The following is a 19,312-nucleotide window of genomic DNA, read 5'->3' as shown; positions in this document are numbered from 1 at the left end:
TGCACTTGTAAATTACATTGTTAATGCATTTATAAATATTGTGAGCAAGGGTGGACTTATCTCTGACAGAGATCTCTTCTAGTCAACCCAATGCAGTTAGAAAGCATGTTGTTAGCGGGTAGCTGAAGTGCTACAATTGCCTTTCTCATGAAAACTTTTGATATATTCTTACTTAGTGTTTATCCTTGACACATAATTTCTGAGAATATTCTGATTTTAGAAGCAGAAGTTTAGTCTGTTTGTATCAATCAATAAATCAGCTTTGAACATTGAAATTGGCAACTAGAAGAGATGTAGAGACTACGTTCTACACAATTACATACAACTGAGAGGTCAAGTTTTAGGGTACTCATGATTCACTCAATTAATTCTGATATTTTATTTTTCCGCTATATGTATTGGTGTCAATATGTAAGTTGATTTGTTATATACTCAACTACGAAATTTTTTTGAAGTAATTGTAAAGACTTGAACGGAAATTTTACTGATTTGGGTTTCATTGTTTATTTTACCATATCTAACTAATCACGAAATTAGTTTTGAATGTTCATTTAATTAATTAAATACATAATTTTATTATTGTATAGAATAATGTTATTCAAGTAAGATATCTTAAAGGTTGATTTGATTGCAAGAATATAAAATTAAAACAAATTCAGTTCATACTGTCAGCAACAATGATTCTGGTTTCTTGGAATGTGTTACCGTTTATCTTTATAAGTTAAACGATTTGTGAAAGTAGTACAAGTGTATTCTAACTTATAAAGGCAAACTCCAAACTCCACCGAATGTTAACAACCTATAGTATCAACATATATTTTATACTTACTCTATTTTTTATATAAAGCAGCATCGTGTTTTGTGTGAAGTGACAAAGTACATCCCTAGTCAGCAGACGAACAAGAAAAAGTGGGCGTGTCGCTCCGCCCAGCGTCCCAGTCTCGCTTCCTTGTCATCCTGCAACCAGGCAGCCTCCCCTTACCAGGACTTATCTCCTAATAGGTAGCTATAATAAAACAGATACGTTTGCAATGTGTTACTAAGTAATAAAGCGGCGCCATTTTGTCTTCTTCTTCCTTGTCTGTAAGCAATAACGCCTTTATGAGCTGAGCGCCGACCCGGTATGAAGTGATCAAAGGCTCGGCCTTGTTACGTTTTACGCTTGTTGCTCACCTTTGATTTATGAAACGAAACGTGGATAATACAATCTTTTCATTCTTCTTTGACTACTGTCATATCATCTCATATAAATGGTTCTACCTATACTAAGTAAAATTAAATTTCAAGAGCTTTTTTAAATGATCTTGCTCCGGGTTCAGGAAGTCGAGAATGTAGAAATTTATCTTAAGAGGAAGTTTTTCTCTATTTGTGGATTTGTAATATACAGTTGTACATAGGGCTTTCTTCACTTTTATAGTTTACCATAGATAGGTAGGGATCACAATCTTAATGTATCATAAAACCGCCTATCATGCATACCTACTCGTTTTAGTTATCTCCTGCAAAAACATACAATCATTTTATAGGTATCTACTTACATTGTCATAATACTTTATTAGGGCAATGTTTAAAATTTTTAATGATTCTATTTAGAGCTGTTATAATTTATCGTAGTACGGCATGGCAAGATTTTGTCATTACGGTATATTAGGTAAGCCACTTACAAGCTATGCATGTGCACATATAACATGTTCAATGTTAACATTGTCGTCAACGGAAAATTTGCGCTTTTAACAAACGAGATGTAAACTTAAACTTATGTTTACTGGATCTAGGATTTATGTATAGCTACTTACATAATGTATGTAGACGTACATCAATTTTTAATCTTTTTTTTTAATTTGGAAACTTGGTGCACCGTGATTATGTATGTAGTGTGTTGATTTATAGATTTATTGATTTGGGAATTGAATATATTTAAAAGTTATCCACTCAAACTTATAGGTGTAATATAAGTAAAACAAGTTTGTTTCTTTAAAATTCTTTGTTATATGTTACATAGAAAGAAATTATATGTATAAGTTAAAACTATATAAGAAACAATACAATATCTAATCGCTACTAATAAGTCAATGCTTATCAGCACATTCCTTACATTATTATGTAATCATAGTTGGCTTTTCTATTATGAAAACTTAAATGTGTGTCATTTATTTATATTAATATGCGTTATTTATAAGTTTATCTAACGAAATATTTTTACTACTCTTTTTTTATCGTACCAATTTATTGGATCAAATTGTCTCATGAACAATCAAAAAGTTAATATAGGATTAAGGGACATTTTTATTTTGATGGGTATACTAGCGTGCAAATAAAATAGCAGTTGTAGTAGCAGTAGAAGTAGTAGTAGAAAATCAAATATGACAATGATACATATTAAATATCCTACTTTTTTACAAGTACATAGTTACCACTACCAACTGCTTCAAAATATCTCTTGTATTTTTTAGGTATTAGTTATATCTTGTGATTATAATTAGGATAAAAAGTATTCGGATCGATGAGATACGGATTTGTATATTTTTTAAATATTAGTAGGATGCATATCGAAGGCCACAGTTTTATAGTTGTACTAAAACCTTGTTGTTTGGAACAAATCGCTCTTAGCGATAGGCCCATGGTTTTCTTAGTGTAATATTTTCTTGCAATGATTTGTATTTATAATAAGTTTGCTGTTGTGAACTTGTAGAGGAAACAATAAAGGGTATCTAAACCATTGACTCAGATCGAGACTGTCCATTCAAAATTTTAAATTACGAATTTCTCTTGGTGTTATTCTAATAAATCGAATGCTATTAAACTATTATTGTAAACGATGTGTTATATCATAGGTACCTCCCCATAGCGACGGTCACATCTCTGAGTGGAGTATCACTCTATTATTTATAAACGCGTTCGATACGTAATACAAATTATTGTTTTCAAAGTATAACGTTTAGGGGAGCGCGTTGTTTGCAAAACGACCCTCGGGATCCCCCACTGGTGTTGGATGTCTTTGCGAATTTGATACTTATTCGTGTAGCTTTAAGTGTTATTTCGAATGGAGATCTCAGTCATAAATGCTTTTTTGATTTAGAACGATACCGTAGTACTATTAAAGCAATCTTTTGACAACTGAATTTCGATTCGGCTGGCGTATTGTACGAAGATAGGACTTTATGGCAATACTCGCGTACGGATGGCCACGGGTGTTTGCGTGCGGTAATTGATACGAAGTGACAGAATCGAGGGGATACGTTTTCAGCCTTCGGCCGGAGAGAGGAGTAATGTTTTGACATTTCATCGAAAAGAGATGGGTGTGATTTGAAGTGCCCTTTGTGGAATTATACTCGCGAATGGCGTCTTTAATATTTACTAATGCATTCGCAGCTAATGGGCAGATGGAATACGACAGGTGTGAGGGTTTTATGGATCGGGGATTTAGAAATAGCTTAGTCCTCTTTTAATTACATTTATTTTTAACTAGCTGTTCTCACTACTATGATAGAAAGATAACATTGTCAGGAATTCTAAGATTAGTAGCTTAATACTATTTGATTTTGAAAATATAAATATCATATATGTTTATAGATATATATCTATTTATTTGTTAAAAAAAAATGTATACAACATAGAAAGCTTTTACCTAAAAAAAAAACGTAATTTGACAAAAGTAGAACCAATAAAATGATAATACAAATTTTTATTTATCTTATAAAATACAGATTGTTTGACTTCACGTTGAATTCTAGCTAAATGTAAGACAACAGGTAGGTACCGTAATATCGCAGAAATTGTTCTCTTGGAAATTTTGAAAAATCCTTTGTTTTCAAGTCATTAAGGTACACAAGAAACTTCTGTTGGCATGTTTCTATGAGAGTCAATAGTTTCTACTGTGCGTTGATCAGTCAGTCAGTAAAATACCTGGTGATCTAAGTTACTTTTACCTTTTATAGGTTTATTTATAAGTCGAGATATACAATTCATTGTATATGAAATTTTATTATTATTTCAAATTTGCTATAGTATAAATAATAATCTGACACCATCGGTTTATTAATTTGAGAAGTTACGGCCGAAGAATAACAGTAAATGCAAATTAAATCGACATTAAAGTATCAAGGGCGGATCAGGCGGTCCATTAATAAATCAGTTCGCTAAAACCGTAATTGTAATCTCAAACAAGGCGGAGGGTGAGCGGTGTTTGTTCTAACAACATTATTACAATAAGTTTGGGTTCGGTTCACCGCCGCGCGGCCGCGCCGCCATCGCCGCGCTCCGAGCCTCCTCCTAGCACCATACCGCGCTGTTCACACGATTTTCTCCCGCTATATTTATAATTTTAGATAAATTACAAAACAATTTAAGATAATACTGGTATTAGTCTGTTTCAATAGAACTTAATGAAACGCTAACAAGCTTCTTTGAAATTATATACAGAAACACTCTCTAAATGAAATTACTAACATATGAATACATTTAATCGGTTTTTCATTTATAGTAAGTACTATTGGGTATCAACAGATGGTCTTGTGGTTGGGACAATTATTAATTTGTTTCCATTTTAATTAAGTTCTATTGAAACAAACTGGAGAAAGTAGGCGTTATATGCTACTTATCTACATGATTAAGTAATTATTTAAAAGTGTCTTTGTAGAAACAATATATATATTCTTTTATGCACTCAGAAATACAGTTATTAGAAATAATTTGAGCAAAGGTGAATTTAAATTGTGTATAAAGGGAGTTTATTCCATAGCTGTGCAGCACGGAATGAAAAGGACTTATCTTTAAATTGAGTACTGTAACTGGAAAGCTTCAGAACCCTCGAATAGAGAGAGGATAACAATTGGAATCAAGAATGACGAGGTTGAATAGACACATTATGTACCCATTCTGAAACTTATTTCGTTTTCCTACGTTTAACTTACAGACAATGTAATTTTTCAGTACGTTCAGCACTTAGTACGGTGAACATTTCTTATAATATATTATAGGTACAAAAATATTGAAGAGTATATTTAACTATAAAAATTATTCAAGAATGTTATAAGTAAAGACAAAATAAGCAGGTAGGTATATACTAAAAGTATATATTAGATCTATACATGTATAAATGATCAGATAAACCATCAACTAGGTATCTAAATAAGGAGTCAAAGAACCATCGGCTTTGGGATCACTCTGTCCACCTTGCCAAGTTCTTTACTTGGCAAGGCGATAGATAAATATCTAATTAGTCAACAAGTACCTACATTTGAGCGATAGCCATCATGAAGGCAGGGAGTAGAGGCTAGGCGTCGAGGCGTGGCGCGTATAGCCAGCGGCGCAGGCCGCAACGATCCCAGAATCGTGAAGCTCTCCCCGCGCTGATCATCAGCTTATCTTCCCACACTTCATGTTAACATATCAGGAACACATTATTTATTAATTGACAAATAAATTATAGTTATTTAAATAAAGTATAACTACTCAAGTATAAGTAGGTATTAAGAAAAATATGAAAGTGAGTTTGTTTGTTAGTTAGCTTTTTGCACTTTAACGGCTCCATCAATTCGTCATGAAATTTAGTATAATTGTAGTATTTAGGATGGAAAAGGCAAAAAATATTTTTATCTTAGTCTATCAACATATGTACCTCAGCCACGCGGATGAAGTCGCGGCTAATAAATAGTATTTTATATGCGAAATCTCAACGTACTCTCACTTAAATACATAATCGGTTTAATGATTCAGTAAAGTCGAACAAAAGAAACTTAATACACCTAACACAAATTTACAATAAGGTTTAGCTTTCCAATAGAGAGAGTGTTTGTCTTTGGCAGGGTAACCTATAAGCCTGTGGGGACTGGACTAAAAGTCTATTCACGACTCGGCATAAAATACAGTGTGGTGCTATATACGAGTAGCTGGGTACGTTCAATAGATTTAGAAATTCTCTTCTGCGCCTTCAGCGTACAACAATAGAAAGTGCATGTTAGCTGAAGCTTTTCATTGAATGTTGGCACATGTGCGTACGTACCCAGATAATTATATAATATAAAGTATCTTCCGATTCAGTTGTAATAAAAGTTGGTATTTTCCAAGCGATGAAACAATTTACAGATTGGGTAGACATGTAATCGTTTACCAATTTTGCATTAAAGAACTTAAAATTACTCGTATCCTGTGATAAAAGTTACAAAATATTCCTGGACTACACGCGAGTAGCGGATGAGCCGAAATTTTATAAATAGATATTTGACAACAGATGTACTTATGTGGTTATTGAGTGGAATTTATGATGAAATTATTAGTAGGTTGTATAAGTATTGGGGAGATAGAATGTAAATAGTGAAATTTGTAATTTTTTAAATATTTTATTTATAATATTATTATATTATATTGTATATATATATATATATATATATATATATATATATATATATATATATATATATATATATATATATATATATATATATATATATATAGTAATAATAAACGCTCCTTTTTACTCAAGGTATACTGGAAGAGAACTCTCTCTTACAAAATTACGCTTACCTGTTGTACATCAATATTTAATATAAATTATAACAATGACATTTTTGTGTAAAATAATGTATAAATAGATAAATAAATTTAACGAAAACAGGATTTACTTAATTGTATTTTTGGATAATTATATTAAAATTTAATAAGTATTGTTTATATCAAATAAAAATAAGTAGTAAATATCTATATTGATTAGATTTTTGAACTAAATGTTAAAAAAATACAAGTATTCCTGTATACCTACATAATTAGGCGTATTACATTTATCAGAGGGAGACTTTGTACAAAAGTCATTTGCTTGGGTACCGTTGTTCCAGTCGTGTTTCTACTGTGAAACAGTTGTGTTCGTATGGCTGTGTTCCGATTTGAAGGTGAATATAAGGTGTATAACACCTTAGTTCTCAGAAATGGTAACACGTGGGGAGTATCATGAGCGAAATAGTATATTCTGTTATGGCTATGGTACTGTTCATATCTATAGGCGACGGTTACCAATTTCCATCAGGGTGGGCCGTATGCTTGTTTGCCATTCTAGTTGAATAAAAAAAATGTAGGCGAATTAAGTTGCGTACTAATAATATAATTGAAACCTTCGTAGTGTGGTTAATCAACAGCTATGAATTTGATTAGTACCTAATGAAAATAACAAACCAGTTAAGCCAAACACAATTAGCGGCCCACAAAAGAGTGTCGATGTAATCTCATCGTGCGCGAGGAAGGACAAAGGAACGAAGTCGTGTGCGATCAGTGGGCGTAGGGCCGCCCTGCCGTCTGCCATTGCCAACGCCATATTTCCCGCTCGAGTGCCATCGAATGCGGTGGCGGCGAAGCGGACACCGAGTGCGAAAACCCCGTCATTCTTTCCCCGAAAGTTAATAGAGCCATTGTGAGGACAACGACCGACTCTTATAATGCAATTAACTCCAACAATAGTGGTATCGTTAACGAATTCATTTTATCCTTCTTAGGTTCGCCGGTTTGATTTTATTCGAAGAATTGGGGGACTAGTAGTTATGTTTGCAAAATGAACAAACACGTTGTGTTATTATAGAGCGGTTTCTGGTCAAACAGTAGAAGAATCTCTGAGTAATATATGTTTCACAATGTTTTTTTTTTTTTAATTTGCATTAGAATTTGCATTATCCATTCTTAATGTCATAGTTAATTATGAATAATATTTGTAATATTTTTGCTTATAAACAGTTTTGTTAGCAATTTGTAATTTTTAAATGAATGTTGATTTGATGATGCTGCTCCGTTTATGACGGATTATTATTAGATTGAATCTGTCCAATATCGAGGACTTTACTAATTGATAATTCTTGTAACGAGAAACACTGTTATTAAACCAGATTATTTTTACCTATTAGTAAATGTAATATATCTTGTTGTTAAATGAAAATAATAATTAATTTTATTCCTCAAATCACTTCAACCACCATTTTTTAAAGAGGATACTTTATTCTAAGCAAATATCAATCAATTAACGTTCTAAATTTTTCATATTACTTTTAAAATGTGAAGAAAGAAACTTAAATTTTGTCAAATATTCAATACAACCGTATAAATAACTAGTTATGTTGAATAAATACCGTAATTTTTTTAATTAAATCTTGGTTCAATTTCTTATGTAAAAGATTTCAACGAGCACAAATGTATTTCTTATTAATTAGTAATTCATAACTTTATCTGTATGAAATATTAAATAGTCAATTATCAAATAATTTGTATTTTTATAGCATTAGTCATATGTAATAACCGTATATAAACATATTTATCTATAAATTAAAAGCTTTGAATGAATTTGCATTTAAAGAGATGAATTCTAATTAATCCAATTCCAAATTACTTGTGAAATTCATCTTTTTAAATGAGAACATATTTTTTTATTTAGTTAAGTCTTTTTTGTGAATATAAGAACATGTAATGCAAAATAAAAAAAATCAAGTGTAAACAATAATATACTTATGTTCTTCCAGTTATTGTACGAATGTTCATGCTGATGATTCAGTAATCACCAGTTTCAACAATAAAGAAGTAATACATAAATCACATTTTGTCTATATAGTCTGTTTCAATATAACTCAATAAAAATGTAAACAAAACGAATTATTGACCCCATTATAAGACAGTGCAATACTGATGCCCAATACCATAAATCATAATTTATTAATTGATTAAATGCTTCTGTGATAATTTTACCAAACTTGATTATCTTATTATTAAGTTTTGTATGTCCAACAACTCTGTAATAACTATTCAGTAGCGACGTCAAATATAAATGACTTATAAACCTAGTATAACCTAATTAATATCAATATTAATATTTTGTATAATTAAAATTTACCAGAGGGAGACTTTGTACAAAAGTCGTTTGCTTGGGCACCTTTGTCCCATTCGTGTTTCTACCTTAAAGCAGTTGTGTTTGCATGGCTGTATTTCGGTTTGAAGGATGAGATATGGCAGTGGATTTATAGGGTACAGAGTAATAACACCTGAGTCCTCAGGAATGGCAAAACATGGAGAGTATCATGTGCGCAACGGTATATTCTGTTATGTCCATGGTACTGCTTATGTCTATAGGCGAGGGTTACCACTTTCCACCTGATGGGCCGTCAGCTTGTTTGTCATTCTAAGTAGTATATAAAAAAAAATCATAAACAAAATAATTGCCATTGTGTATTTTTATGTTTCTGGCGCAAATAAGTTATAATGGACTTAATGCCTGCTATAAGAACATTCTAATTTCAGAATTAGTAATAATGCTACTAATTCCGAGATTAAAGTTTAATATAACGTATTATTTTATGCATCTAAATAAAAAATCTTCATTTTTGATGATATAAAATATGATTTAGTTGAAAATCTGCGATTCAATATGAAGAATTACATTATTATACTTAATATTATATGCACAGTAGGCACACCTATCCTAAAGACGTGTACAATCTACATTATATTTGCTTAACCTAGTCCATGTTCACCATTATATTGATTGATATATGTATATATTATTTTTTTAATTAAAATAGCAATAAATATATTTATTTATTGTTATTAAATACATTAAATAATAAGAATAGTATATTTATCAAGATTTCTAATAAAGATTTTTAATAATTACATAATATTTTTGTAAGCTGACCTCAGCTGACTCTCTATCGCCTGTGGAACTCTACAAGTTTTCATCAAAATAACATAAATTATTTAATAAACCTATTTTAATTATTGATACCTTGTTGACTGTTCATGAGTAACGCTCTGTTATATACGTACAATAGTATTATTGGTCGTTTTAGCTAAAGCTTTAAAACCTACAATAAAAGTTTTTATGATTAAGACTGAAGATGTATTTATATTAAAAATGTATTTTGAAACCACAAGTAATTAAAATACTAACTACAAAATACCTCAGCATTTGATATTTGAAATACGAATTACTAATTACATTTTTAGGAAGTAATTGAAATACAAATATCAAATATGTATTTGTATTTCTATTACGTATTCTAATTACAAGTAATTTAAATACTGCCCAATCCTAATTATATTATCTATTTATTTATTTTTTATAAGTTCCATTTATTATAGAAGGTACGTAAGTAATATGTTATTTGATCAATTAAAAGGTAATGTTATAATATAACGTAAGCAATAAGAAATTGTAATAGACATGTCAAATATTGTGAACGAATGTCAAAATTCAAAGAAGGCCGTCGGTTGTTGTGACTATGGAAGCGACAATAGACGGAGGCGCGACCACCCGCAGCTTGGCCGCATCGGGAACATCCACTTGTGGCCGACCACTCAACTGGAAGCACCGATACAGCCTCTACTCAGAAGTATCAATGGTCGCGCATTTGCCCCCATACAAAGGACACACTAACCTATTTTTTGCGAGGCACCTGGTATTGATTCGGTAGCAGTGGCCGTGATAGCTTTACATATCGTATGATTTGTATATCAATTGTCTGCGGATAACGTACGAGTATTACAATTTAATCGTTCGTTTACTATTCCAATAATATGCATGAACTACTGAATGCATCAATAATTGAAGAATTTTTTGTACAGTGATTATATATTCGAAACATGTAATATTCTCAGAAATATTTGAATGTAAACATGTTTTGTTAAAAAAGTTTTGTAAAAAAAGTATTTATAAAAACGATAACTTGTTTGCCTCGAATGAACTAAAATATTCACGACTGTAACCTTGATGGGTAGTTAGAGCCCGGGAAAAGTTTGGTTGTTGCTCTTGATTTAATATTAGTAAAGTATTTTCATTATAACCTGAAAATATGTGTAATATAATATTATATGGCTTATAACGGATGGAATAATTTCTATAAATGTAATAACAAAAAAAAAGTATTCAGTGACAATTTAAATTATACAATTGACATCATGATTTATTTAAATGTACCTAAAATCAAATGTAAGATGCCTACATAAAAGGGGCCATTAAAAATAAAACAAATTATAAAAATATAAGTATATTGAAGGATTTAGAAAAATGAGTTTCTCAAATCATCTGAAACTCTTTCCGACTATCATTATCATATCAACCTATAGCTGTCTTCTGCTGAGCATAGGCCTCCTCCAAAAGGGGATTTTACGAATAGTTGCTACGCTTAGCAGGCGGGTTAGCAATTGCAGTTAGACTTTTGGTAATGTTTTAAGAGGGACGCTGCTACCCATCCTTCAACCGTTAAATTTATTTAGTCATGTCTTATGACACCCACGGGAAAGAAAGGAATGGTCCATTCTATGCAGTGATCACATGACGATGTTACATATTATATGATTGTGCCAATTCTGAACCAGTATTTACAATTATTATTAGAGTCGATAGGGCTTATCCTATGTATTTGTAATTTTGTTTTTATTTTTATTGTTTTATTATGTATTTATGTCCTATTTTAATATTGTGACAATTAAATCCTTTGTTTTCCTACAAAAAAACTGCTTGTCTTGACTATGCAAGTCAAATTTAAGTGTAAACACGCAATATTTATTACGTAGGGTATCTACGAAATATCTTGTCATTTATCGGTGTATTCATGTTTGAAATGGTTTCTTATTTGATTTATTTGTATATATATATATATATACGTTACCGGCCAAACCCGATTTCAGGGCTATTTATATATTTTTTTATCTATTTAACTGTAGTCTAATTTTAGTGTCAGATACATTACCATAGATTACAGTTGGCTATATATAAGGTATGAAATCAAAACTAAAAGATGAAATTTTGATGCTTCCAATATTGCACCATTGAACTGTTGTCAAAAAAAATATTGAATTTAGTTTAATTTAAAATTCTCTAATAGCGTGTAATTCTTTAACAGGTATGGTTTAAAAATCGTCGTGCAAAGTGGCGGAAACAAAAACGTGAGGAACAAGAGCGACTACGGAAGCTGCAAGAGGAGAGAGCGTGCGGGCGCGCACCCTTGCTGGCGCGGGCGACGCTGTCTCCGGCGCACTCGCCTCCCACGCACTCTGCGCCCGCGCCGCCCACGCCTCGCCCATATACTGACGACTCAGACTCCGATCTTGAGGTTGCTTGAAGTATTCACCTCAATTGTGACAGAGAAATAGGAAACAATACATTGCTTAGCAGTCGAACCAAAATGGAACGAATCTATCATAAAATAGCGGAAATGATTTTAATATTTGATTTTTTAGGTATTGGAAAATTTTTTAATATTTAAAAGTACAGGCGTGACGATAAAATTGAATAAAGTGTGGGTGCATTGGTGATATGTACTGAGTAAAGTGACTGGAATTTATTCAATGACGGATGTGAATTAAAAAAGACTGCAATGCGTGGAATAGATTTTATTTATTCAAATCTAATGTAAATCTTATCAACAAATATAATATGTAATCTTCAATAAGTACATAATTTATATTATAATAGTCTGTAATTGTAACTATATTAATGTTTAGATTTAATAATATTACTAAATTAAAAAACTCGTAGATCTAATACATATAGATAGATAAATATTCAAAAATATGACTGTAGGTATCTACTTATATTGTGTAGATATAATAAATATGTTGTATGCCTGCCAGTATCTTGGACTGAATGTTCCTATGATTTTCCGTTAAACTAAGTTGTTCTTCCTAACCTATCTTAGACACCAAGCTAGGTTATCTATTCATATGCAAAACTAGCTACTCCTCTATTCTGCAGGTCTTTCGTTTCTTTTATCTAGGAGATACAAAGTATGAATCGAATTTAATCCCACGTTTTGACGATACTATAATAAAAATAAACGGACTCTGCCCATAAACATTATTTTGACACTTAAGGCCAACATATTTATTTTATACCATCATCATGTAATATGCAATACTTCCATAAATAAAACTCATCTAAATGTTGCATCAAACTAATATACATATATACTCTCAGAAATCATTACTCTTCACTACTTAGCAGTTGGGTAAAAATAAGTATACTTATCTAACTACTTGATGAAAGTAAAGGTCAAATATACTCGTAGTCTCATTAATTCCAGTCGAAGTAATCCAAATAAGAAAAACGAATACAAATTAACGCCTTTTTTAAATGTTTTTATCAATAAACATTCAATGATTTAAACTACATATTTTCTTAAATATGCTAAGTATGAATACTTAAAACAATGTGAAATTGTTTTTCTGCTCTAACAACCAAATATTCGCAATTTATAGATATACCTCTTTATTTTTTAATGGCATTAGTGTTTTCTATTAAATCAATATCAATTTTTTCTACCGAACAAAAAAATTTTTCAAAAAAAAACAGTTTTTAATGAACAATTATATTTTGAAACACTGCGTCAGAATAGTTCATCAGGTATTTAGACTGACTGCTTATTTCAGTTTGCATAAAACTAACATTTACAGAATGAAATAGTTATATATGTGTAATTACTGTACGTTTACTAATAATAAAACTAGTAGAATATATGATTTTTATTTACCAAAAATCCTGGTAGGTATCTATATAAAATTATTTTTTGTTGTGAATATCTCAAGTTACATTTAAATTTATATTTAATTAAATAATATATATAATATTTATATTAATTCGAGTTATTCACATTGAATACATATTTTCAGCAAAATTTACAACACATTGGTTTGAATTCTAATAAGTCCACGACGTAGCAGACTTGGTAGTTAATGTATTTTTTTTTTATTTTTCGATTCTGATTCACAGCAACGGGTGGGATTTCCCTTCAAAATCAGTTACGCCGACACTATTATAACAACCTTTACGGATACGACATGTGTTAGGTCTATATCTATCAGTGTTAAAAATTTTCATCCATACCACTTTTCAAACAAAATAAAGCTATTTGTATAGTGTTTTGTTCGTTAATTATTTTTTACGATATTCCGGGAATGAGAAGTGGCAGGAACGGAATCAGAGTCCTAGATTAATCTTATTCTTATAAAAATTTGTAGTGTAGTTTTAAAATTACAATACTTTTTGTAAATTCATCTAATATAGATAGCACTACTAACAGGTAGTCTGTGATGCTGTACTAGTTTTACAGTATGTATATTTGATGAGCATACCTGCATAATTTTATCGATAAAATTTACGAGTACTACATTTAAATTATTCGAATTCCAATGAACGGTTATATGAATATAAATTAAATAGTTACGTGTAATTATATTCAGTTTATGAGAGTCCTGACAGATTATCCTTAAGCTGTCAAAATCATGCCTCATCAGCATACAAATGAAGGGGAAAACCAAGATAAGTATTGGCCTCGCACATGCCATTATGATTGTGTCATTAGTGGACTCATCTGGATGACAATAGATGCTAATACGTGTACAATAATATGTAATAAGTAGGTAATAGTGTTTCTCTCATCATAAAAATACGATTGATGTCACTTGAATTTGTGGTATTACCTATATATAAATAGGTAGTAAGTATAATCTGTTTTTCAATATTTGGCACATTTAATAAACAATCTTCACATATCTTTTATTAAAAATAAAACAGGAAAGGCAAAGGAAATGAAAATTTAAGGAAGTATTTTATAAAGAAAACTAATAATTTTTCAAAAGACTATGAGTGGAAAAAGACAACATATTTTTAGCGTCCCATACTAACATAGTACGTCCACTTATTAAGTTAATATATGGAGTTTTAAGTTTGTCGATTTTAGTTCCATGTCTCTTTCGTTTTGAATTGATGTTGATTGTTGTCAATTTCAATCAGTATAATAAATATAATATAAAAACTTTTTAAAAAGTTAGATTAGAATTATTTTGTTTAATTCCGCTACCATTAGTATGTGTGAGACGGCCAACACTCGAAGACATGGATATAGAGTATGTGAGCATAATAGGTACCATAGTCGGGTATTACGGGCATTCGAACATTTGTTTGAGTATCGCGCATATTAAAATGCTAGATATATAGTTAATGTTGTGACTTTTTTTACGCATCTATCTAGATACAATATAATAGATCAATAATTAATGATAGCGTGTATTAATTAAGTACCAACATAGTTAGTACGAATTATCATTGATCGTATATACAGTGTGAAATCTAAATCGTAAAAGTATAAAAAGTTACGCTTCAGGCATGTTTCTTTGGTGAAAATGTTTAGTTTCACTGATATAACACTTTCTTCAAGGGATGCTTATGTTTTATACTACTTGTACAGGATAGCCCCATCTATAAAATTGGTATCTATTGGATGAACATTTTATATTGTACAGGTGACAGTAGAAGTACGTGACCTTTCTGATGATAATCTGGTATTAGATATGGTCTGCAGACCCTGAGGAAAAATTCTCATATTCTGAAAGATTAAGAGGTCATAAAAGGCAAAATACTTTTTTAGTTATTATCTATATCTACATATAAAGAGTAAGGATAGAATTCTGTAAGTTTATAAAAAAATGTTTACAGTATGAATACATAAATACATGATATGATGAAATTTATGAGTACTGATTTTATCGTTTGGCTATAATTATAATTTCATTTATTTTGGTAGATACTATAATACTTGATGAAAATTTCAGTTCATAAATATTTTAATATACATATTAAATTCTGGAAACTGGAATTCGTAATTTTGCATTAGCTTTTACACTTACTTATATAACAAGTAAGTATCTATACTTCAGGTTACAGCGAAAGATTAAATAAATCAGGTTACTTTTTCCGTACTACTTTTAGTTTTTAATGGTACTCTTATATTATCATGTTCTCGGTATTTATTTGTAGAATTGCTAGAGATTTAATAACGAACAATTCGTTTTATTTTTATTTTAGGTACATAATAACTTTTAGGTAACTGGGTATTTTGATTTTTATAGATTATCTATTAACCAAGTATTGATGCAAAAAATAAACTTAAATGGGTTGTATTTCTTTATTTACATGTTTCATATAATAATATTACAATGCACTGAGATTACAACTTAAAGTATTTAAAATAATTGTGTTATGGTGATTTTTGTAAGACATAATCGATTTTGAGAACAATTTAACTTCATAACATCCCAAAGTTATAGAAATTTCAATTCTCTATTGTTTAAATTTTAAAATCGAAAAGGTATGGTGGATTACTGCAATGAAAAATTTGTTAAATTGTTATCAGTATTAGATGTACGCTAAAGGATATGTGTAGGCATAAGCGTATGGGTAGGAGTACGCTAAGGGCGCGCTGTAGGATGCGTAGTACGCTGGTGCTGCATAGCCGTAGGTATATAATTGAGGTTTAGACAATGCGGGGGTCACCAGCATCACAGCGGCGATACAGAGAATTACCATCTGAAACATAGATATATATATAATTATATAGGCAATTCTGTAGTTTCTACTACAGTATATCGTACATAATTTTAATATAAATAGTCACCGTTTCATTCTCATTAAGGAAACTTAATTCTCAATAAGGGTTAATTATGTCAATTGCAAAAATCATCGAAATCGATAAAGATCCAGTGAATATCCTATGACATACATACAAAATGTACAGTTAAATTAAAATACGGTGTACAATATAAAGCACCAAAAAAAAAAGGACGACAGTTTTCGAACAGAGTCAGTCGCTAACATATTATTTTTTTTCATATATTAAGTAAAAACAATAATATAAATAGTTATAAAATAATATTTTTTGATACTAAATGAATGAATGAATGAATGAGTATACTTTATTTGCATTATACAATATAGGAAATAAACAAGACAATTTACAAACATAACGATACAATTGTATAAGTACAGTAAGGCGGTCTTATTGCTGAGAGCAATCTTTTCAAGACAACCTTAAGGTAATGGACTAATTGTTGTACAAGTAGGAATAAAATGTCACAGTGATACGAAATATGTTTAATAACAAAATACCAAAAAGACAAAAATAACAAAAAGTAGAAACCTTACCAATTTGAACATGTTGACGTGTTAAACAAACACAAAACACAAAAACCTGAATCTAGAGTTCAGCCTAGACAGGAGTGCTGACAGCGTCTACTTCGATAATGATGTCTTAGCCTGCTGTCATACCTATATATAGGGTGCGGAGTCCCGTTCGTGCTTGGAAAAACTAATGATCGCCGAATCGTCCTCAGCTCAATGATGCCGGACCTAATCGTGATGTACAATGTCGCATTAAAACTTAATAGCGCTTCATTTCCATATCAGTGCGAGATCACGATCGCGTAGCTATATTTACTTGACGCCGAGTACGAGTAGATATGTCTTATTTGTCACTACCCGTATCCTTTGGCTTTTTATTCTTGGAGCATAAAAAATGTTCTAGATGTTAATTCTAAGATATGATGGAGCATTCCATTCATACCCAACTTAAAAAAATTTAGTTTATTCTCATCATTTTTCATTCTTGCTTACAATTTTACATCATTAGTATCTACCTATAGTCGGGTGTACCTTTCCATTTTTATCCATAAACAAATTGAATCGAAACTTTTCTTTTTAAAAACCAGTTGATAATGTGAGCTGTAAATAGATAGGTATCTACAGTTGTTCAGCTGTCTTGTAGTTTTAAAATTTTTAATTAAGAAATGAATCTTTTAGTGTTTATTATGTAAGATTAGAGTTACGCTACAGATAAACAATTTTCAGCTCTCTAAGTGGTTCCTATTAGGTAGGTTTTTTAAGAGATGAAAACGGAATAACAATTCCGTTTGTACTATTGGTATCTATTTGCTGACGGGATACTAATGAGGGATCATAGTTGAGGATGAAGTCAGGTCAGTATACGATAGGGCTAGCCTATCGTAACGAATTCACCAGAAATTAACCAAGGTGATCTCTAAAGGACCGTGTGGAGGTCAAATTATTTTTAATAATTACCAACGTGCTACTTATTGTATTTAAATATAAATTCAAATAAGAGAACAGCAGTTATTTTGAATTTAATTATATTCTCCGCTGTAGTATTCTCTATTGACACATTTTTCTTCAAAACTGGTATAATAGCAAATATCTATGGATTATTAATATGCTTATTACACTGTAAATTATGTATATTGTATTGTTATCTTTATATTATTTGGTGAAATCTCCATAGCTAGGTACATATCATTAATATATATGTATTTATAATTGTTTATAAACAGTTAATTTTTCTAAAAATTAATTACGTACGTGTAATTAAAGAAAATCGGAACAAGATTCGCCGAAAAACCAATTAATTGAGAGTAATGGGCGCTTTTATAATTTACCGTAAACAGTACAGCGCGCTACGTTATAATAATAAATTACCGTACAAATGTAGGTACTAGTGTGCAGATTTTTTTTAATATGGTAACTTTTGTGAAGCAATGATAGGTACTTTGCGTCATAAGGTCTTGGATTCGGATTCTCGTTCGGTCTAATATAGAAAATGAGCTTTTCTTAGTTGGCTCGGGTCTAGATATTTCGAGATGTGTTCCCAGATATTTGTTGCCTGGTTCCTTATCTATAGGCTATCCTAGCTTGAGAACCAGGATTATTAGTTTGAGAAGGGATTGTTAGTAATGGAGCTAGCAGCCCCATTGCTAGCAATTTACCTGTTTGGTCAACCTCCACGTTGTTCAATCGCAATCTTTCTGGACACCATCGTGGTTAATTCGTCACGATGGACCAATCGAACTTTCTTCGTCTTTACCTATAACTTACTGGTTTCATCAGTGTATATTGATAGCACAACATGGATTACTATTCTTTATCTAAAAAAAAGCACTTAAAATATTGGTACCTACAACAATTTGCCTACCTAAATTCAACTAATTTTTCATCTTTTGAAGTCATATGACGGTGAACACGTAATTACGACGAATTTATACGGATTCATTACTTACTCGATTTTGGTTAAAATCAAGACGAAGTGAGGGCAGAATATCGTTTTCTTTGATTTTATTTTTTAATGATTCTATTTTTGTGTTTTCTTTAGATGAATAGGTTAATTATTAGTACTATTATCAGATATGTAAAAACTAGCATGCAAAGTTTTTTCAAGGATACGAGGAAAGAAAATAATAAACCTAACTTGCTTATCGACATTTTATATAAAATGACAAAAGTTTTTTTCTACTTTCATAATTTTTTGGCAAATTGATTTGAACTGAACAAATGAGAAAATAATATGAAAGAAAATTCTCATCTGTAAGTCGGCGATAAGAGCCTTAGAATGCCATTACTTCCTTGTTATTTATTAGTGCTAGGGACTCACTCCATAATTTTTTATCTATTATTTTATTCTATATTTTACATTTAGTCCAGTTTAAGAGTATTTTCAAAATATTA

General features: G+C 30.8%; 1 protein-coding gene and 1 long non-coding RNA gene across 2 annotated transcripts in view; one reads left to right on the top strand and one right to left on the bottom strand.

The window, feature by feature from the left end:
- LOC113512510 (visual system homeobox 1-like) overlaps window positions 1-12,212 on the top strand; it is a 46,481-nt gene extending 34,269 nt beyond the window's left edge. Inside the window, exon 3 of the mRNA XM_031906926.2 lies at window positions 11,871-12,212. Within this exon, the coding sequence (XP_031762786.2) occupies window positions 11,871-12,089 (219 nt within the window). The 3' untranslated portion in view covers window positions 12,090-12,212. The remainder of the gene's footprint in view (window positions 1-11,870) is intronic.
- Window positions 12,213-15,915: 3,703 nt separating this feature from the next.
- LOC128201863 (uncharacterized) lies at window positions 15,916-17,166 on the bottom strand. The gene is made up of 2 exons (XR_008253480.1): window positions 16,946-17,166; window positions 15,916-16,330 (listed from the first exon to the last, which is right to left on the bottom strand). It is a non-coding gene; the product is annotated as an uncharacterized LOC128201863 (long non-coding RNA).
- Between the last annotated feature and the right edge of the window lie 2,146 nt (window positions 17,167-19,312).

Source organism: Galleria mellonella, unplaced genomic scaffold, assembly GCF_026898425.1.
Source record: "Galleria mellonella isolate WM207_F2 unplaced genomic scaffold, CSIRO_AGI_GalMel_v1 utg64, whole genome shotgun sequence".
Taxonomy (NCBI): Eukaryota; Metazoa; Arthropoda; class Insecta; order Lepidoptera; family Pyralidae; genus Galleria; species Galleria mellonella.
This window is presented reverse-complemented; position numbering and strand designations above follow the sequence as displayed.